General features: G+C 32.4%; 1 protein-coding gene across 6 annotated transcripts in view; it reads left to right on the plus strand.

Moving 5' to 3' along the window:
• KCNK2 (potassium two pore domain channel subfamily K member 2) overlaps window positions 1-23,486 on the plus strand; it is a 269,015-nt gene that overhangs the window by 183,313 nt on the left and 62,216 nt on the right. For all 6 annotated transcript variants that reach the window (XM_074309154.1, XM_074309152.1, XM_074309156.1 and 3 more), the window contains exons 4-6: window positions 5,388-5,548; window positions 8,086-8,272; window positions 19,838-19,977. In XM_074309154.1, the coding sequence (XP_074165255.1) occupies window positions 5,388-5,548; window positions 8,086-8,272; window positions 19,838-19,977 (488 nt within the window). The remainder of the gene's footprint in view (window positions 1-5,387; window positions 5,549-8,085; window positions 8,273-19,837; window positions 19,978-23,486) is intronic.

The following is a 23,486-nucleotide window of genomic DNA, read 5'->3' on the forward strand; positions in this document are numbered from 1 at the left end:
AGTGCTCTTTTATAAACTATAAACTAAAATATAAAATGATGTTTTTTGGCCCTGAAAAAAATACCTTCATAAAGTAAAGACAGAAATTCATATTAGTTCTTTATAAAGATACATTTCTCTGGTTCCGTTTATTCTTTCTAGAAGCCTTTCACATGAGGCTTGTAAGCCTCTATCTAAATCATTACAAATTCCCCCAAATTCTTAGTCACTGGAGAGGACAAGCTGTAATAAGTGGTAGGTAGTAAATTTATAAACAATAAACACTGTAAACTTATATGTGAGGCAAAATGAAGACAGGCTTGCTATTCCATCCAGCCATGGCAAACTGCTTCTTTTGGAGAGATGTATTTTGTCTACATTATATTGCACATTAAAGTTTGTTTGCAAAGATTTTTATAAATATTATTATATTTTGTCCTCACAGAAACCTTGGGAGCTAAGTGCTGTTATAATAGCCATTTTATAGATGTTCATGATATACCAAATGCTACATAATCATATATTACCCTGTAACAGAATGATGTTATCTAATATAATATTTGATTAGTTTTGTTATTATTGTTATTTGATTTTAATATAAATATATATATGTATATATATGTATATACACATATATATACACATATATATAGTTGTCATTTTTAATCATGACCAGCATTTCATGACCTCATTTGGTGTTTTATAGGCAAAGATACTGGACTAGTTTACATTTCCTTCTTGAATTCATTTTACAGATGAGCAAACTGAAGCAAATAGGGTTAAGTGACTTGCCACATTTTAGGAAGGTTATTGACAAACTAGAAAATGTCCAGAGGAAGCTTACTGAAGGATTTGGAGTCTATGTCAAATGAGGAGCAATTGAAAGAACTGTTTTGCTTGGAGAACCTAAAGAGGGTGGAACATAACATGTATTTAAATGTTTAAAGAGCTTTGATATGGTAGAGAGATTCGACTTGTTCTCTTTGGCCCATGAGGACAAAACTAGAAGGTCTATATAGAAGTTCCAGAGATGCATATTTAAGCTTGTTATCTGAAAGAAAACAAAGAAACCATTTCCAACATTTAGAGACAGCAAAAAGTGCAGTGCTTCCTCACCCTTTTTGGGGATTCTTCATACTGAATCTGGATGCCCACTTCTCAGGTATGTGACAGTGGGAATTTCTTTTGTCTAGAGTTGTGTAGAGGACCTTTGAGGTCTGCTTCAACTCTAAATCCTGGTGACTGCATGACTTTTTCTTTTGGATTTGCTTTCTTTGATTTGAATTACTTCTTATACTTCTTCTTGTGTCTCTTTTGATTTCTACCCTAATTCTTTCTTTCTCAAAAAATAAATATCCCCAAAGCCTTTAATTAGCCTTCATATTATATGGGCTAAAGGATATTTGCTTGATACCTATTGAACTAATATTCAATGCTTATAGGTGGACTGAATCAGTATAAAATAATAAAATCTAAATTATTACTCAAATTTAGTGCTTAACATTTTTTTTTTATCTACTATTGCAGAAAACTTGGAAATAAATGAAATGAGGTAAATTGGTTATCCCTGTTCTTAGCATGGTTTATCTAAGGGCAGCAGACTTAGTGGTTCATATTCAAAGCCTCTCCATTTTAAAGAAAGAATTTGCCAGAAGTTAGTTATGCTTCATTTTTATATTTTATATTTCATTTATATTTTGTACACTTTTTCATTCTCTGTTTCCCTTTGTTAGGATTAATGTCTTGGTTATCAGTTCTCTTACTTGGTCTTATTTACATATTTTATTTACTACTATCTACATATGAGATAGAGAGAGATGGGGAAAGGGAGGGAGGAAGAAAGACACATATACATACAGAGAGACAGAGATAAACACACACACACAGAAGATGGAGAGAGACAGCGAGACATGAAGATGAGGAAGGGAGAGAGAGGCAATTTTTTCCTTTGTCTATTTTCAGTTAAAATCATTGAACAATATCAATGGGTCTTCTACTTGGACAATTAAGGTCTTTAGTTTTTTTTTGGGGGGGGGTTGTTTTTTTGCTTTGAATTTCAATTTCATAATCCTTAGTGATATTTCCATGTGATTTTTGGCAGTATCATCTGTTACCATATAAACTATAAGAAGATAGTGATTGTTTGACTTGACAAATTTATAGACAACCTCTGTCGTGTCCCAAATGCATGCCCTAAGACAACAGCATTTTTCTTTCTTATTTTGGTCAGGTGGACAAAAAGCAACCTTGCTACCACTCAGCAGGCAGTCACCAATCACTACAACTCCTCTCTTTTTCCTTTGACCAATAATGAATGACTTTTACCTGAGGGAATCTGTGGCACACCATCATTATTGCTTGGAGAACAAGAGACTATGTTCTCTGGAGATTTTCTCCAGTTTTTCCTTTTATATGAATAGAATCTTATTTATCATTTGCTTACAGATGTCCCTTGTTTTTTTTCCTTCCATGGAACGACATGGGTATCAGTAATAATATAGTATAATTGAGATAGGATAAGTCTTTTGTTGATTAGTTACTTCAGTTATGTCTGAGTCCCATTTGGTACTTTCTAGGCAAAGATACCAGAGTAGTTTGCCCTTTCCTTCTCCAGCTGTCATTTCACATAAGATAAACTGAGACAAATAGGGTTAGATGACATTCCAAGGATTACACAAGTAAATAAGGTCAGATTTGAACTCCAAATCTTTGTATAATGAACAGAAAAGTGAATCAATTAGAGAATTATGGTGAACTTTAGAGAATTAACATAACATTGTTGATAGAATGCTGGACTTGGATTCAGGAAGATGACTTCAAATCCTACTTATTAGCTATGTGAATGGTTGGTTACTTAACGTGTTGAAGCCTCAATTGTCTCATAATTAAGAAGAAGATAATACTTGTGGTACCTACATCACAGAGTTGTTGTGAAGATCAAATTAAAAAATGTGTTGAAGGGCTCTGTAAATTTTAGAGTTCTCTATAACTGCCATTTTTATTAGGAGGAAAAGGAGAAGCAGAAGGAGGAAGAGAATTAAAGGTGGTAGGATACTTGTCATTGCTACAACATGAAAGCTCAACATTCAGAATTATATCTGATTACTCTTGCTGTTCATTCTCAAAATATGTTACTTGTTTCATAATTACATTGGATAACAAAACAAATTACTAATCCATTCTCATTATATAGCACAATACCTTATATATAACTAGCACTTTTTACATGACTATTAAATTAAATGAAAGTTGGATGAATGTTGGTCCATGTCTTATGTTTGCTTAAAGGGAAGGGATCCAATTATGTTTCTGGAAGACATACAGATTTGTCAGCTTGGTATTTAAAGTTCTTCACTGTCTGGATCCTACCTACCTTTGCAGACTTATTCATATTCCTCCCCTTCAAACATTTTATGTTGTAACTAATCTGTCTTACTTGTTCTTCCCCATAACTGGCATCCTGTTTCCTACCCCTCTGCCTTTACATATGCTGTTTCCAAATTCTGAAATGTTTCCCCTCTTTACCTCCCCCTCAAAGAATTCTTAGCATCCTTCAAGGCTCAGCTCAAGCTGCCTCCATTGGTAAGCCTTTCTTAATCTTCCTCATTGTTAGTGTTTGCCTCTTCCTCATTTGATCATGTATTTACTTGGTTGTGTGATATTATATTTTCTGCCCTCAATAGAATGTAAGCTCTTTAAGAAGAGGTAACATATTTCATGTTATCATTATATCCCGTGTCCTTCATATGGTAGACACAGAATGATTTTTTTAAAAAATGCTTGTAGAATTGAATTGAGTGTATTGCAAAAATCTAGAGGTTTAATGAATATGAAATTCCAAGTTCAAAGGTATAGGTGTTCTATATATACTCTTTAGTTTTTGATATATGCAAACTTTTCTATTCAGTACCTCCAACATTAGGATTTTTCTTAGACATATCCTCAAAGCAGAAATTACAGGGCTAGTCCTATGCACAAGTAGAGAGCAACAGAGAATGTCTTTTCTCTCTTTTATACAAGACATCTTCAAATATTGAAGATAATTATGTATCTCCTAGATATTCTTTTTTTTCCAGGGTAAACATCTCCTTCTTTTTCAGTCTTTTGTTATAGTAACCTTTTGTTACTATGGGAACATAGTTGTGTCAATGTCACCTCTTAAATTATGATGCATAGAAATAGATACTTTATTTCAGATGTGGTCTGAGCACTATCTTCTGTTAGTTGACCATTATTTCATTATTAAATGATTGTCTCTGGGAGGATGCAAAACTTTAAAAATGTGTTTTCTCTCATTGTCTTTTCAACCTTGGTTATTGTACATTGCCACTTTTTAAATCTGAGAGTTCGGAGGATAATTTTTTTTTAAAAACATTATTGTTTCATGTTCCATGCAGGAATGGCCTAAAGCTTGGAATATTTGTTAACTTTTTACATTTTATAAAGAAGTTTCATAAGTGAAAGTAAATTTGATATAGAAAGTTTCATCATTAGTGAAAGGTGATAGTGTTGAATTGGTTAAATTATAATTTATCCATAATCTATAATTACCAATCCCAGAAAATCTTGGATTTCTGATATAATATAAAAATAAATATTTATTATATTTATAAATAAATATAAAAATAAGTATAATATAAACATAAATAATTTGATAATTGTAAATAGTTATAAGGAAGCTCAGTGGAGAACACAGTGGAGAGTGGTCTTGGAGTCTAGAAGAAAGGAATTCAATCCTTGTCTTGAGTACTTCCTAACTATGTGACCAAGTCATTTAATATCTTTTATTTTTGTTTTCCTTAAAAAAATGAACATAACAGAACCTACCTCACAGGATTGTTGTGAGGATCAAATGACAAAGTGCTGTGTAAATACCATTATTACATTTTTAAAATTATCTGAAAATAAAGTTAAAAGTAACAAATGAAATTCTTAGAGTAAAACAATTGTTTGATAAAATTAAAAAGAGTAAGATGTACTCCTATTAAATGCCCCTAAAATATACAAAATTTAGTATAACTTTTATTATATGGAAATACATTGAATTTAACGTTTTCTTGTTATTATTGCATTTTCTATTTTATAAACTATGTCTATAACATTGTTGAAAAATAAAACAATGAAATGCTAAATATACTTCCTGTAAATTCTAATTATTTGTACTTCAAAATATTCAATGAAAGACATTGTACATTGGCTTAAAATTATTTCCCATTGGCAGTAGATGGTAGGTCTCTTGTGAAACATTCTGCAATTTTTCTTACTTGTTGTCTTTACAGGTATTTTCATATATCACCAATTTGTAAATAACTGAAATTGTTTTTGTTTGTTTGTTTGTTCTGTGTGTGCATGTGTGTGTGTGTGTGTGTGTGTGTGTGTGTGTGTGTGTGTGTGTGTGTGTGATTTAGGTTTTGGAAACATCTCACCACGGACGGAAGGTGGAAAGATATTCTGTATCATCTATGCCTTACTGGGAATTCCCCTTTTTGGTTTTCTCTTGGCTGGAGTTGGAGATCAACTAGGGACTATATTTGGAAAAGGAATTGCTAAAGTAGAAGACACATTTATTGTGAGTATTTAAATATTTTACTATATATATTTGCTACAAAACTTACAAATTTTTGATGAGAAAAACAAAGTAAAAACTGAAGAAATAATTTTATTTTATTACATTCATGGTAAATGCATTTTTTTTTCCTATATGTTATGACCTAGAGATTAACTGATTGAAATTTTATAGCACTTTAAGATAGATGGTACTTTATATACATTCTTTTGTTTTAGTCTCAAAACAGCCTATTATGGAAAATTGGGTGATAATTCACCTATTTAAATTTCAGATAAAACAAACCCCACTAACTCTGAGATAGTAATGTTAATGCTTTTACAATATGACTTAATTTTTGTCAATTAGGGGTAATATTAGGGCATTGTCATCATCATCAATTGTCATCAAAAAGGCATCTAGGTGAGTCAGTGAATAGAGTACTGGGTTTGGAGTTAGGAAGACTCAATTTTCTGAGTTCAAATTTGACCTCAAATACAAGTTTTGTGACTCTGGGTAAATCACTTAATCCTGTTTGCCTCAATTTCCTTATCTGTGAAATGACCTGGAAAAAGAAATGGTAAATCACTCTGATATTTTTGCCAAGAAAGTCACAAATGGTGTCACAAAGAGTCATGAAACTACTGAGCAACAATAAGAACTATCATATATGAAAGAGCATAACACACGGAATACAAAGTTGGTCTGTCAAGAAGACCTGTATTCAAGTGTTGCTGCTGATAACTACTTTGTGATTCTTGGCAAGTTACAACCTTTCAGTGCCTCAGACAACTGTCTAAGAGCTGCATTGGTAGGAAACACCTTCCTTTGAGTTGCCTATGTGAATAAAATCACAGGTCCAATCCAAAATAAAAAAAAATTATCATTGATAATCAAATTTTATGGTATTTTCAGTTCAGTTCAACACAGTTATTGACTACCCTAAAAGACACATCTTTTTCAGTTTTTAAACTTCATGTTATCTAATGTTTGAATTAACTTGTATCCCTTTGTGCATTTAGCATGTGAAAATGAGATTAAAAAGTTATTCTATAGTTGTACTAGTTGACAAGAAAGAGCCAACTTGATATTCGAAATTGACTATTAAAATCCATGTGAATAATTTGGAATTGCCATTTTATGATTGTATTTTTGCTGTAATTGTATATATACATCATTGACATGTTCTATATCATGTTCTTAGATAATAAATGAATTCTGTAAAGCAAAGCATTGCCCTGAGGTGTAATTGATAAAGCTAAGAAATTGACAGGGAAATACTCAGAAAATAAAGGAAGAAAGAGGGATAAAAAATAAAATATGAAAGTATAAGGAGAGAAAGGGAGGAATAGAGAGAGAAGGTAAATGGGAAAGGAAAGACAAGATTAAAAAGAAGCCTATGAAAAACTTTGTAATGTACTCACTGGTACTAAGTTGTAAACCTCTATTCTTTTTGTTCATTTTCATTATGATTTATACATTTGTATATAAATAGTCTTGATATGATTATAAAGTCAAGTTTCAGGCAAAATTTTAGGCACCTGTTTAAAATGATATGAGCTTTAAATTGATTTTCCCATATTTATGATGATATTTTCATATAGATTTATCCATAACTTGTTGTCTGTTTCCTCTTAGGTCATAAAATAACTTCTTTTGTTAAGGCCATGTAAAACAAGCCCAGATGGAAACTCCAAATCCATGTACTTAGAACTAGTAAACAATTAAATCTTTATTTTCTCCCTTCCTTTTTTTCCTCCCTCCCTTTCTCTCTCCTTCTCTTCCTCCCTCCCTCCCTTTTTTTCTTCCCTTCCTAGCTTTTAGTCAAGTAAACCAAATAACTATAAGAACATATATTAGAGCCATGACCTTTGTTTAAGTCAAATCAAGTCAAAAAACTTTCATTAAGTTCCTATTATGTGTCAGGAATTTTGCTAAATGCTGGGCAAAGAAAGGCAAAAATATGTCCTATTCTTGTGATCTAAATGGCAGACAACATATTAATTTCAATATAAGAACAATATAAAAACAGGATAATTTAGAAGTAATTTCAGAGGGAAGCACTAGCATTAAAGGGGACTGAAAAAGGTTTCTTGCAGAAGATATTTTATCTAAGAATTGAAAAAAGCTAGGGAAGCCAGGAGATAAAGATAAAAAAGGAGAGAAATACAGGTCTGGAGGATAATGCCAAGTATTCAAAGGAGAAAATAGAGTATCTTCTTATTATATCATTATGCATATCAAATATTGAGTCCTATGTTTATTCTCTCAGCTAAGGATACTTCTAGAAAAACATTTTCCCCAATAATTTTCTTGTAAAATAAAAATATTTTTAGTCTAAGCAAAAAGTAAGGTAAATATAATTAACTTTCAACAATTAAATTAATTAAATTATATTAAAATGTTTATCTTGGGACTTTCTACCTCACACATGTCTTCTATAGATGAAGATAATTGATAGTAAATATCATTAAGGAGATTAACAACATTATTACTTGCAATTATTTTACAGTTTTTAAGACACATCAGTAATGAAACTCTTTTTTTTCTTTCATGCCTAGAAGTGGAATGTGAGTCAGACTAAGATTCGAATCATCTCAACCATCATCTTCATATTGTTTGGGTGTGTTCTCTTTGTTGCTCTACCTGCAGTTATATTTAAGCACATAGAAGGTTGGAGTGCTCTTGATGCCATTTATTTTGTGGTCATCACACTGACAACTATCGGTTTTGGTGATTATGTTGCAGGTAAAAATTTTTTTTGTTTCTATTTTTTATTTTTAATGATCACATCTATTCTTTTCACAGTTAATTCAATAGGGTTTGAATGAGAAGAGAGAAAACTCTTTTGTTGACTTGAACTGAAGATCATGGTAGAATTCAAGAATATACTTGTCAGTTGACATTTGAGATAGGCAGAAGCAAAATTTCCACTTTGTAAAGGAATTTTAAACTTCTTATTCTCCAGTCACACTGTAGGTTTAGAAATTATGCCAATGCCAGTTTTCCTTGTTCCTTTTTAAATCCATTCCAGCTTAAGATAATTCTGTTACATGATAGCATTTGGAAAAAAAAATCTTCGATTTTTACTTTCATCTTTTACCTTTTCTTTATACATGCTTTCTTTTTTTTCTCTTTCTATTTGCCTGGCTGCAAATGTCATGCCCTTTTGTGTTCTTGGCTTCACTAATTCTATGATATATTTTTTACTCCATCTCTTGTTTGATTGCCTCCAAATTTCATACATCTTTTAAGTCCTCTCCATTTAGCAGGAAATTTGCTTTCAGTTCACCAAAATACTGATTCATAGTGTCACTTAATATTGCAGCTGGAAGATATCTTAGGGATTATTTCATTTAAACCTCTCATTGTAGAGATGAGGAACTTTCATCTCAGAGAAGTGACATGTTTAAATAGTAGTCAATGTTGGATTCTAAACCAGAACTTCTTGTCCTAAAGCCAAGGCCAAAATTCTTTCCCCTCAATAATGCTACATTTCTATGATAAACTGGGAAACACATTTTCATTTTTTCTTTTCATTTCTTCTCCTGTAACCCAGTTAGTATTTTTATGAATATGGAAAAAAAACTATATGAGGAACTCCCTCTACCAAGGCAGATCAGTACCTTCTCTACAGTCTATAACTTTGGAGAACTACCTAAGGATGAGGGGAAGGATGTGTGTGTGTGTGTGTGTGTGTGTGTGTGTGTGTGTGTGTGTGTGTGTTCTGTGGCCTGAGTCAATATACAATGTGGCAGAGGCAAGATTTGTCTCTGAGGACAGTTTTCTAAACATTATGTCTCAAAGTCTTTCATCACTTTTATCAAATACTTTAAAATCATTTTTTGGGGGGAATTTAAAATACCTAAGCAATATTTTTTTTCAGAAGATAATTATCTAGCCTACATAATGATATATGTTTTTCATTTACAATCTGATTTCACCTTGATTCCTTCCTTTGGCATTTTCACTTTTTGTTAAAAAGGTAAGAAGAGAAGAGAAGACAAAATCTATCATTCAATTGATTTTCAATGGAGTTTTAAAGGTTTCATTTGAGAAATAGATCAATTTATGATTAAAATTAGATTTAGGGATTATCTCTGAATTTCATTTTTCTATTTTCCCATTTACTTATGTTTTTTTAAAAGTCTAACACAAAACTATTAGAGTTATTTGTGTACTCTAGTTCAAAATTTATCTAATTGAAGTGGAGAAAATAAGTGATTCTGCCATGAGATCAGCAAAATTTCTTTAAAATTATGTTCCCTCTTTAATTTTTTGTTTAAAACATTTTTCTCAAAAAGTATTTTTTTAAAAGAAAATAATTTTTTATATTACCAAAAAGTTTTGCAATTTCAAGATGTGCACGGAATCAGAGGCATGTAGAAAAGTTATGATTGCTAAAGAGCAAAGAATATGAAAATTCTTAGTATGTATCCTTGTATGCATGATTGGAGGGAACAAAAATGAAGGAAGTATAGAATAAAATGGTTGAGAAACTTTCTGATTTAGGACTGTCATAGGATTTTATGCTCCTTGTACAAAGACGTACTGTGCGGCTGTAATTGTTGTATTCTGTGTTCCTACTGGATAAAAATCAGGAAAACTAGAGGTAGCAATTAGTACAAAGACCCAGAGAACAGATGTTCACTTTTTCTTTCCACTTGGCTACTCTTTCTCATGTTATTTGAGATGAGAGGTGTCTGAGGAGTGTGGCAGTGAGAATTCTGAGCACTGTTGATTAAGAAAGCCTGTAGCAATTAGAGTTGAACCTAAAAAAATTTATAACTAGCCACTGGCAAGAACTATTAGGTTTTTTAAACTCAACTCTACTGAAATTTTGGAATTTGTTCATAAGCTTCAGGACAAACCTAATATCAATTAGAAGGAGGTAGCCTAACCATGTCTGGGGATAAAGCTAGGGGTAATCAGACAGAAATTATAGATTGAAGAGAAAGTACTATATTATATCTAAGCATTTATTCCTTAAAATAATTTATACATATATGCACACACATGCACACACACATATATACACTAATATATTAAATATTCTTATTTAAATTTATTTAAATTTACTTAGTCCATACATATAAAATAGTTTATTATAAAGGTTATGATAAATACAATGCATATTCATATATTCGTATATTGTGAATCTCCTGGAAGTTCATGAGCAGGCTTTTCCTTTAGACTTGTGAATCTGCTGGACTTGCGAATCCACTCAATCCTGGCTCTGAATCTCCTTGAGCTTCCCTGAAGTTCTCCAGGGAAGTCCTCTCCTTGATCCAATCCAGACTGACTTTCCCCACTCAATCCTGGCTCCTTATATTCTCCAAGAGAATGGGATTGTGGGTACTCCCTGGGCTTATGGGAGCTCCTTAAAGGACCAATGAGAGAGCTCCTTTAAAGGTGTAAACTCCTTTAAAGATTTGAACTCCTTTAAAGGTGTGAACCAAGCATATTACCTTGTCTCAAGTTCTAGCCCATAACATCTCTAAGAATCCTAACATATGTGTACATAAAAATAATCTTTTAAAATGACATTGTAACAATGATTGGGTTCAGCTGATTTAATTAAGAGCTATGTGTTTAATAAATTTACAAAAATAATTTAATGAGATCATTTGGAAGAAATAAGGGATACCTAATATGGAAAAGAGATGACATAGGAGAGAAACCACTTTCAGATATTTGAAGAACTGTTATATGAAAATGGGATTATTTTATTTTCCTTTAATTCAGAGGTATGAATTAAGATATTGGGCAGAAGTTACAGGAAGACAATTTTGTCTCAATATAAGGAAAAGCTTCCAAAAAAGGAGTGTAAAAATGGACTAGGTGTCATCATGAGATTATGAGTTTTCTCTAACATTTGAGGTGTTTGAACAGTGAAGCTAGACTGCAATGAAAATTTAGTCTTTATGTAGAAACTGGATCTTTTCTAACTCTGAGTCTATGATTCTCTAGGAAAGACATGCTAATCTCTTTATAAGCTATATCTATAGAATAATCCTGCTTGTTTGGAACACAAGACAGGTGACATTTCTACTTAACTCTTGTTAGCTTATCCTAATTGCAGATCAAGGGAAAGAAAGGGTCTCTTGAGTGTTTAATTAGCCAATCCCAAAACACAGATAGAAGTACTAGATACTTAATACCTACTCCTTTATCTCTTTTGTCTCATTTCTGTAATTGACTATATATTGGAATGGACCATTCATTATACAAATTGTATTTATGAGGAAATAATATTTCTATTTGTAAGAAAGCATGATACAACTTTTTAAATACAAAAATATTATAGTGAAAACTCATAACTGAGTATGAAAAAATAATCTGTCAGAATAAAAAATTGAATTTCATCCATCCTTTAGAACATACCATTTTTGACATGTTCAAAGAAAACAGGAAATATGAAAAGTGTCTTATAAGGGGGAAAAAAGGCTTATTTTCCCTCCAAGCCACAAAAGGTATTCTTTAATGAAAGAGTAAGGAATATTGTAGTACTCAAAATTGGAATCTGAATTAAAATAAAATTAAAATACTTGTAAAGAAAGGGGCATATTATTTGAACATGAACAGTTTAAAAATAGAGTAGTATGCATAATAGACAGGTGATAAAACATTAACACCTCTTATTTGGTGACTTATTTTAACAATACATGTACCTTGAAGTAGATAAGATTTTTGAATTAGGGGGCAGCTGGGTGGCAAAGTGGATAGAGCACCAGCCCTGAAGTCAGGAGTAACTGAGTTCAAATGTGGCTTCAGATTGTTTCACTTTGTATCTGTGTGACCCTGAACAAGTCACTTAAACCCAATTGCCTCAGCCAAAAAAAAAAAAAGTTTTTGAATTAAATTAACTGGCTCTTCTGTAGGACTGTATATGAAGATGAGACCATAATAAGGTGAACTGAAACATTACTTCAAAATACTTGAATTCAGAAACATGACCAAAACATGATCAATCTTATAGAGCAGAAACTGTAAGTCTTATGTTTTAATATAAGTAAGAAAGCATATTAATATTAAAAAATCCTTGTAAATGTGAAAATTCACTATTAGTTAATAATTCACTATAATAATAAAAACTGTTGATTTAATTTAGAGATTTGTAAGAAAATAGATTCAGAAATTGCATCAGAAGTCACCTAATATTAACCTTTTATTTTATAGAAAGACTGAGATGTGAGGAAGGTTAATGTCTTGACAAAAATCACATAAGTTTGCGCTTTCCCCACTATATGGATCTTTGTTCCTCTTCATAGAATTTCTCTACCTCTTTATCCTCTGCAACAGCCGCCAAAGTAAGAGCAATGACTTGTTGCTGGGGGTATTTTTTTATGATTCTCATCATAGCACTGGAATTAATACTAGATGACTAAGCTTCATGAAATGATATTTCTTGTTGTCTTTGGATGCTCAATAAAACCCACTCTTGCAATCTTTTTTATTTATTTCTCTCAAAGGAATATGTGACTATTATTTTCATTTAGCCAAAATTTCCTTGTAGCTTTGTTGTTTAATTTATAGCAGGAATATTAAAATCAGAAATCCCATTGATATGGCAACATGTTAATAATTGGACAAGGGTTTCACATCTATAGTATCAAGAATTAAGTCAATGACTTTAAATAGTCTAAAAATTTGGTATGATTCTTCTCCTGTCTAACTTTTTTTTTCTTCCTCACTCTGCTTCAATCTTCATTAGGGATCCATATAGGATCAAGAACAATTCTGCATTTTCTTTTGTTTGGGTAAATGTTTCATTATCTAGTGACCAGCCTACTGGAAATGGATTTCTTTTTGCTTAAATTGATAGGCTCTCCTTTGGAAACTTTTTTTCTAGTATGTTAAAACCGTCAAGGGCTTACATTTCACTCACATAGCCTTTGAGAATGCAAACAATTTTGGGATGTCAGAAGACAGAATTTTAGACCCAAGAAAATGAATAGGGTTTGTGAGGTATTTAATAGTTCCCAGTTTTGTAGATTTTCCCCTGTTTCATCACATTGCATAAATTTCAACTTAGAAGTGACAATTAAGAATGGAAAAATATACTTTTTCTGAGATTAAAATCCACATACAAAACATTGTGGGTTGACTGTTTTACCCAAACGGACCTTAAGTGATTAAGTTAATTTACCCTTCTCAAAATGTGACATCCTGTTTATAAGAAAGACATAAAAAATCATCTTGATCATGAACCAACTCTTCTAAAATGGAATTTTGGTGTACTTATTTGTTAAGTGAGTCATGAGTACTTGGATAAAGTTTTTCTAAAGATTGATTTGAAAAAGAATGCTCTTGGCAAAAATATCCTTTTGATTTCATTGAAATGGAAATATTTGAAAAATAGAATTATCTGATGAACTTATTTTGCAGGTACTTTCCATGTAATATTTCTTTTTGTTTGTTTGTTTGTTTGTTTTTAACAGTTTTTATTTACCAGATATATGCATGGGTAATCTCACAGCACTGATAATTGCCAAACCTTCCGTTCCAATCTTTCCCCTCCTCCTCACCCCCCCCCAAGATGGCAGGCTGACCAATACATGCTAAATATGTTAAAATATAAATTAAATACAATATATGTATACATGTCCAAACAGTTGTTTTGCTGTACAAAAAGAATCGAACTTTGGAAGAGTGTCATGTAATATTTTGAAGTTAGTCCTTTGAATTTTCAAATGTATTTTCCCATGAGTTTTATAAACAAAAGATCATCCATCATAAGATACTACTGCTACTCCTGGCATCCCTTTCTCAGTAAAGCCTAAGCAAATGAGGACCAACACCTTTATGTAAGAATATGAAGATTTTATTATTTACCTTGTAAAGTTGTATTTGTGGCTAGAGTAATGCTTCTTCTTCATTGTAAAACTTACTTTCTCTATTGTTTTTTACACTTTCATTAGAAATATGGAACTACATATATATATATATATATATATATATATATATATATATATATATATATATATATATATGTAAGAGGTATTATGACCACTTGAATATATCCATGTCAAATGAAAAAGGTTACTTGAACTTAAGCAATCAAAACCGTAGCCCAAACTGAGGCAAATTCAGTTATCTATGTGTATGTGGAGTAGAATGTTTTGGTATTAAAGATAATATGATAGTGGTTGGTGGATGGAAAGCAACAGTAATATAGAGGACAATTGTGCCATTGTTCCAGAAAAGGGTGGTCTATCACCCAGAGAAGTTGAGTCCTCAGGGGTGATAATGAGCCTGGGAATAGAACATCTCAGTGATGTATCTTTGGTGAGGTGGATGGGAGATTTGGCAATAAACATTCCTCTGAAGGGCCACAAAGCAAGGCATAATGGGAAGCATAAATATTGATAGTTCTGGATACAACAGATAAGAAATATATAGACATAATTTTTATAAATTCAATTTAACAAACATTTATTAAGCACTCACTCATGTAGCCTAGGATATAAAAATGCAAAATAACATATTATCTGTCTTCAAAGAGTTTACAGTGTAAAAGATAGGATAAGATAAACACATAACTGAATATGTTATAATATTATATCTGACTAAGAGAGGTCAATCAGAGAAGAATGAAAGATCAAGAGAAAGGGATCATTTTTAATTGAGAGTAGGCTTGCCAACCAATTGCTGTGTTATGGGGCTGGATACTATTTTGTTGCAGAAGCTGGTTGCTTCCTACAAATATCCTATTTTATATCTATTATGTTTTTGTCATTGTAATTGGTACTGTTAGTTTTAATTTTGGCAAGCTCAGCTAGGAAATATCAGAGAAAATTTCATGAATGATCTAACTTCTGAGCTGGGCTTCAAAGAAGAAAAGGATTTCAAAAGACAGAGATCTGAAAGGAGAGAGCAAGATGAAGCTAGCACCTCATTAGTAAAATATAAAATTCATAAAAAGAAAGTGAAATATTCCAGGGTGACAAACTGTAAGCATTACAGCCATAAGATGTTTGTATTTTATCTTTTAGATAACTGCAATTACTGAATGCCAGAGCTTGAAGAGCAATCACATACCATCTAATTCGGACTCTCATTTCAGATCTTAATTGTTAAAATAATTAGCTCATTTAAACATAGAGTGAAATATAATAACCCCTAATATCTGCATGATGTCCTCTTCATCATTAAGAAATTTATTTTATATGAAAAATTCTGAGTTTAGTCACACTTTCTCTGAAATTCCAGTTGAAATATTCTTAATTCCTAGCCAAAGGTCAGGCTCTTTGTCTTATCTTATATTTGTATCTATTTCTAGTTAACCCTCTTCTATTTTTATATATCCATAGTTCATTTTATATTTGTGTCTATCTCTAGTTAGCCTCTTTTTGGGCAACTAGATGCTACAGTGAATAGAGTACTACATGTAAACCAGAAAGCCTGAGTTCACACCTTGCCTCAGATAATTACCATCTGGTTGATCGTAGGCAAGTTACTTAACTTCTCTTTGCCTCATTTACATGATCTGTTAAATGAGAATAATAATAATGATCAAATGAGATAATAATTATAAATCACTTAATATAGTTCCTCTTATATAACAAATGCTATCTTATCTATTGCCAATTATGAAGTAAAATTCAGTTTACTAAACCATGGATAACAAAATAGCAGATAGATAGATTGGCACCAGAAGGTGATATGATACTTTGAATCTAGATCTCAGTTATCCCTTATGTCCTAGCATATAAATTTTGAGGGGCTCTGTTGTAAACCAAAGCTCTTAGATGTTATATTTTTGATTCAGTAAATGTTGGTTAACTGATTACTTACTATCACTATTGAGGTATTCTTGCCTACTTCTCATTGTGATTAGTAGAAAGGAAAGACTCAAAGGCAGGCTCTGTCAACATCAGGCTGTCATCATGATTCTTTCCTCTCACTTGTAAACTTGAGCTTTTGAATACCCATTTCCAATGACCAACAGGTACTTTGCAATCCTTATGTCCATTTGGCTCTTTCTGGGTTTTCAAACTGTATAACTGGAGCTTACACAGTTGTATTCAATATCTGTGCATACATATACAATTTTCATAATATGTGTGTAGCATATTAAAGGATCAGAAACTATTCTAGAGCAAGAAGTAGACATAGTCACATAACATCATCACATAGCATGATCAAAAGGATTTTTCTAATGACCATTTCATCCTCTACCCAAAAATCCTTCAGTGACTTATTTTAGAACTTAAGATCTTGCACACCATAATTCCCACTAACATTATCAAGTATATTTTATATGATGCCCTTTTTTTTCAGCCCAGAATCAGCTAATCAAGCTAAGGTAAATTGCTTTGTGACTTTGATCAAGACAATTTTGCCCCGAAATGCATTTAGAAATCAACTTTTCATTTCCTACCTCTGGGAATTTTCTCAAGCTCCTTCCCCACCATAGCTATAATTCACTCCTTTTTACCTGTGCTTCTTGGAATCCATATCTCCCTTCAAGACACAACTCAGACATCACTTTTTCTGTTAGGGTTACCCTGACCTTGTATTTGTACAGAACTTCCCCACATTGTTATGTTTTCTCCTTCCTCAAATTACCTTATATTTCCATTATTTACATGTAAATAAGTCTTCCCCCCGTGGTCTCCCCCACTTCCCTTCTTCACCCCCTTTCCAGTATAAGCTTCTCAAAAATCAAGAATTTAATTATTTTAGTTTTTATATCCCTACCACTCCTGGAACAGTGCCTTGTGTTTTAAAAAATCTGGAGCTGTGATTCCATAGTGTAGGGAAACTTGGGGTGAAAAAATTCCTTTTATCAATGCAGATCTTTAGCAGCTTTACAAGTCATAGCCTTAGTGGCTTGGAATGCTTAGACAAGTTCAGGAACACACAGCCAATAAATACCAGAAGAAGGATTTGAATCAAAGTTTGGCAACTCTTTTCCATCATTCATGCTATTTTTCACCTTGCACTTAGTAGGTGCTTACTAAATATTTTTTAAAAAGAATTGCTGACTATTTGTGAAATATGGAGAAATTCAGGGCAGGTATAATTACTAGTATTTTATAGCTGGTTCACTGTAATTCTTTGTTTACAATTGTCTTTCAATTACATGAAACTACTTATTTGACCACAAACCTACAAAGAGTTCTCTGAGTCCCTGTCAAGAACATTCTGTCCCTTCAGAGCTCATCTGGCACTTGGTTTTACTGTGTTCTAATACATACATATTATAATCTATATTATTTATATAATATATAATATGTTGATATATGTGTTTTGCATGTGGTAGATACTTTATACAGATTTGACTCATTAATTAAACAGAAACATGCCAAGAATGATTTTGTAAAAATCCATATTTATAAATACAAAGATACTTAGATGAAATTTATGGAAGAGATAGAAATAGAATAGGTGAAAGGAATGAGAAAGGCTATTTCAGGCAACTGGGATTACATGAAAAAGTAGACAAAGATAGGAATTATCATGACATATCTTTTTAGGGATATAACTAATTATGCATTTGTCACATTAATTAAATTTAGACTATTAAGAATGACTATCAATTATTGGGCAAGCATACTAGGGTCAAAGTGTTCATTGAGTAGAAAATAACTAAACCAGTTTTGGTACATAAATAAAATCAAATATTACTGTAGAATAAAAATTCCTAAAATGAAGAAAATATGACATGATACAAAATGAAGTACATTTAGAACAAGGAAAATATACATAATGAATAAAACAATAAAAAGGAAAAGAAGAAAATATAAAAAAACAAAATTGAACACTAATTATAATTGTCAAGTTTGGCTTAAAAAAAAAGTTGACTCTCTTTCCCTTCTTTGCAGAGAATAGAATATTAAACAAGCTTTCCATACTATTTCCTCACTACCTCATCCTCAATTTTTTTTTCCTTCTGTTTTTATAAACTTCTCCAGGGTGTCTATCTGGAATCAGGATATCAATATGAAAGCCAACTGGAGTGTTTGTGTGTGTGTGTGTGTGTTTGTGTGTGTGTGTGTGTGTGTGTGTGTGTGTGTGTGTGTGTTAGATAATTTAGACTTGGAAGTAATTTAAAGCACAAAAGAAATTCTGGGAATATGGCACATCCTACATAATTTAGGGATTTTCTTCAGTTAGTTAGCTGTCCTTCACTAAATAGTGGTCACCATTTAATTCCCAAGACTCCTTTGTGGCACTAAAAAAATTATATGTTAAACCAATTGCATTCTATTCTTAGTAATTAAGCAACCTTAACTAATTGAACAATAAAGGAAGAATTTTGGTCTTGATGACAATGAACTTAAAAGGATTTCCTGGAGATACAAATGCCTCTGTAACTACTTATGTATAGGATTTTACCCAAGGGGAAGTAGAGTAATTTAAGGGAAAAAGCATGAGGGGGTGAAGTTAGACCACCTGCTTTTGAATTCTGGTCCAACATGAGGCAGTCGTGTAAATATAGAGAATTCACTTGCTCTCTTTGAACTTCAGTTTTCCCAAGTTTAAAATGGGCATAATAATTATAGCATCTCCCTCACATAATTATGATGATTATTATTGGAAAATGAATTTGTAAATCCATGTGGCAGGCTTTTAGCACATCCCACTTATCAAATGCACCGTTTCACTATCCTGCTCCAGCTCATAATTGCCAAATTTGGTGGTCTTTCCTCAATCCTCATCCTTTTCAAGGTCTCTGCAGCATTTAAGAAATCTGAGCATTTCTCTCTTCTGGGTTTTCCATAACATTTTTTTTTCTGGATCTCTTTCTACTTGGCTGACCACTTTTTCCCATCTTTTTTTTTTCTGACTCCACCCCAACTGTGAGTGCCTCTCAAGCCTCTCTTGGATCATCTTTTCTCACTACAGTCTCTCAGTGCCCTTATTAAACCAATACGTTATTATCTAAAATGAACAGGAGGCCAAAAGCTTTGGAGAATGGAATGAATGTGATGAAACTGACAATTCAATTCAGTTTGATCAAATACAACAAGTTTTCTTTATGTATCAGGCAATTATGTACTAGGGAATTTATGCACTGATCATAAAGTAAACACACAAACAAATAGGCAGAGACAACGCCTGTTCTCAAAGAGTTTATATTTCATTAATAGAATTGGGATAGTAAGAAAGAAGAATCCATTAGTCAGATTTCTTTTTTCTAGGAGTCTACTTTGGTTTTGTTGATATGTAATTGATGGATCCATTGACAAACATTATTAATAATATAATGATAAAAAAACAATTAAAGACATTCACAAAATACCTGGGATACTTAGTGCATATACCATGAATTTATTTTTGTTCCACTTTGTTTTCCCCTTACAGGAGGATCAGATATTGAGTACTTAGATATTTACAAGCCAGTGGTGTGGTTTTGGATCTTGGTAGGGCTTGCTTACTTTGCTGCTGTCCTAAGCATGATTGGGGATTGGCTTCGTGTTATATCAAAAAAGACAAAGGAAGAGGTAAGAACTGTGTAATATGCAAAAAATGCTCATTTTCCCTTTACCTAGTATTACAGTTTATGCAAATGAACCATAGATATTTACCTTTGTTTAGGAATGAAAGTATATTTAAAACCATTTGTAATTATTGGGCTTAATTTTCTTTATATACATGCATATATATATATGTGTGTGTGTGTGTGTGTGAATATATGTATATATATATATGTATATGTATGCATTTTTTGCCTTGAAACTTTCAAATCAATTCAGTGTATATTTGGTGAAAGTAAACATGCAGATGATACAAAGTGAAATATACTGTGTAAAAAACAGCAGCAATATTGTTAGATGATCAACTATGAACAACTTAGCTATTCTCAGCAGTACAATGATCCATGACAACTTGGAAGGACTCATGATAAAAATGCTATCTATCCTCAGAGAAAGACTGATGTCTGGATTGAATATAGATTGAAGCCTACTTTAAAAAAAAAACAAAAACAAAAACAAAAACAAAAAACTATTTTTCTTGAGGGTTTTATTGTTTTTTTATAACATGATTATTATGGAAATGTTTTGCATGATTTAAAATGAAACATGCAGAATAAGTACAACACATCTTTTTGCGTGTTCAAATGTATTAAACTAGCATGATATGTTTAAGGTATATAATGCATAATTCAATTTTTTGGGTATCTAGCTATATTGTTATTTAATATACATAATAATAACAATAATAATACAGTATAATACCGGCTATTGTGATAGACAACATCATAGATAGATAGCTGGTCTCAAAGCCAGGAAAATAGAGATTTAAGTCTTGTGCTTGAATATATTGGCTTTCAGTACTAAACATTTAAGTTAGAAAGAAGATACTAAAATGAACGAACTTCTTCATTGCCAGTAGTTTCTTGTACCAGTGAAAACATAGGTTCATCCTTCTTCCTATATATGTGTGAATATGTAAATATATATATATATGTGTGTGTGTGTGTGTGTGTGTGTGTGTGTGTGTGTGAATATGTTAAATATATAGCTACTCAACATTTTTTAAAAGGTTATATTCAGAAAGTTCAACTGAAACTTTAGACATTTCTCCAAAATTTCCCATCTTATAATGATGGTTAGATTCTTAGGACAGTTCTCAAATTTCAAAGAATCCATAATAGTCAGAGGTATGCTCTAAATGGTTTGTGAGACTTATTAATTTTTCAGTGTGAGCATTTACAACTCAGAAATCACCAGTTACTACAAATAAGGGCTTGATGTATTATTTTGTTCGTTATATACAGATAAATAAGTATTAATAATGCGTATTAAACTTAAAAGTGTTTACATATTTTCTTTTTTCCCCTGAAGAGTTCAGTTGTTCTCTCACTGCTTTAATTTTTCAAAGAAGGGCAGAATCCACTTGAATTTCTAAGTTCCAAGCCAGTTTGGGGAAAAGGCTCCATCCAGGAAGGAAATGGTAGGACATTAGGATATAGGGTAAAGAACTGTAGGAGTGGGACTGATAGAACTCCTCTGATCTTTCCCCTGCTGAAATACCACAGGAGTCCCATCATCCAAAAAAAAGTACTTCAGTGCCACTTTTCAGTCATCCCATTTCTTTTCTTTTCAAGTATTTACTTTCCTTCTTACTATTATTACCTATTGCTTCTGGCCAAGATTTCTCCTTCTCCCTGGACTACTGTGGTATATATTATAACTTTATACTCAGGACTTTTGTCCAGGATTATTTTTAAAGCTTAACCAATATTTAGAAATATATCTATTTTAATATACACTTTCTTTTTTCTGTTATGTTGGATCCTATGAGAGAAAGAGAGAGACAGAGAAAGACAGAGAAAGAGAGAGAAGAGACAAAGGAACAGAGACAAAGAGATAGACAGACAGACGCACACACATACAGAAGACAGAAAAAAGGATAGAGACAGAGAGAGATACACACAAAGACCCAGAGACAGACAGACAGACAGACAGACAAAGAGGCACACACACACACACAGATGATTCAGGAATTTTATTTGGATGGGAGTAAGGATTAAGGTAGGTAAGTGGTGTAATATACAGAGCACCAAGTCTGAAGTTAGGAAGACTCATCTTCCTGAGTTCAAATCCAACTTTGACATGCTAGTTGTGTGACCCTGGGTTAGTAATTTAACCTTGTTTGTCTCAGTTTTCTTATTTGTAAAAGTAGCTGGAGAATAAAATAGCAAACTGCTCCAGTATCATTGCCAAGAAAACTCCAAATGCATCACAAAGACTAAGATATCTCTGAATAATGACTGAACAAAATAAAGCTTCATGGAAGGGGCATCATCTGGACAGGATTTTAAAGAAAAGGAAATATTTTCACAGAAGAAAGTGAGAGTGGATTCTATTCCAGGTATGAAGAAAAACATAAGCAAAGGAATAGAAACAGATGGCAGGAACGAGACTAATCTTGCCTGACTGGAGTGTAGAGTTATTGAAGAAAAAAAGTGTGAAACAGGTAACTGGACAAGATGTTTGGCTACAGTTTGTGGGGAGCATTGACTACCCATACAATATACTTTATCCAAAAAACAATGGGAAAATTAAAAATGGGAAATTTAGAAAAAAAATGGCATTGTGATTGAATGTGTGCGGTAAGAGGGGAAAGAATCATATCTTAAATTAAAATTTCAATATAGAAAGCTCAGAAAATGGTTATGCCATTAATACAAATAAAGAAGTTTGGGGATGAGCATATTTGTGGTGAGGAAGAGTCACAGTAGCATAGAGGGAAGAGACTCTGGAAGCAAAAGGCATGAGTTCAAATCCTATCTCTGTTGTTTATATTCTGTGTGACTTTTGAGAAGTCAGTGGCTAGTCATGTACTTTCTTTCTCTGTCTGTCTGTCTGTTTGTCTCTGTTTCTGTCTCTGTCTCTGGCTCTTTTTATCTCTTTCTTCCTATTTGCCACTGTGCTTTCTGAGCTAGTGTAGTTCCCAGTATACAAAATGAGTCACCATGACACCATTAACGTTTTTTTTTTTTTTTTTTTTTTTTTTTTTTTTTTTTTTTGCTGAGGCAATTGGGGCTAAGTGACTGGCCAGGGTTACACAACTAGGAAGTATTAAGTGTCGGAGGCCAAATTTGAACTCTGGTCTTCCTGACTTCAGGGCTGGTACTTTATCTACTACACCAACTAGATGCTCCCAACATCATTAATTGTTAAATAAGGTTGAATGATAAAGCAAAAGCAAAAATAACTGTAGGCTTACTCAATTGAAAACAATCTACCTACAAACTTGGGTCATATTCAACCACCAATGTACACAGTGTTTGAAAAATCAGGGAGAGGGGACACCTTTAACCTAAAAACAAGACATAATCATGGGGAATCTCATGTACCTGGAGCAACTGACAGGTTTGGACTGCAAATATGGAGATGCTTGGTTCTGTCAGGAACAATCTACCCTTCATAAAATCACTTTTCTGCTAGCTGTTTATCCTTTCTGATTCTCACTACATCCCTGCTTGGCAAAGCCTCTCTTCCTC

The sequence above is a fragment of the Sminthopsis crassicaudata genome, chromosome 4 (assembly GCF_048593235.1).
Source record: "Sminthopsis crassicaudata isolate SCR6 chromosome 4, ASM4859323v1, whole genome shotgun sequence".
NCBI classification, from domain to species: domain Eukaryota; kingdom Metazoa; phylum Chordata; class Mammalia; order Dasyuromorphia; family Dasyuridae; genus Sminthopsis; species Sminthopsis crassicaudata.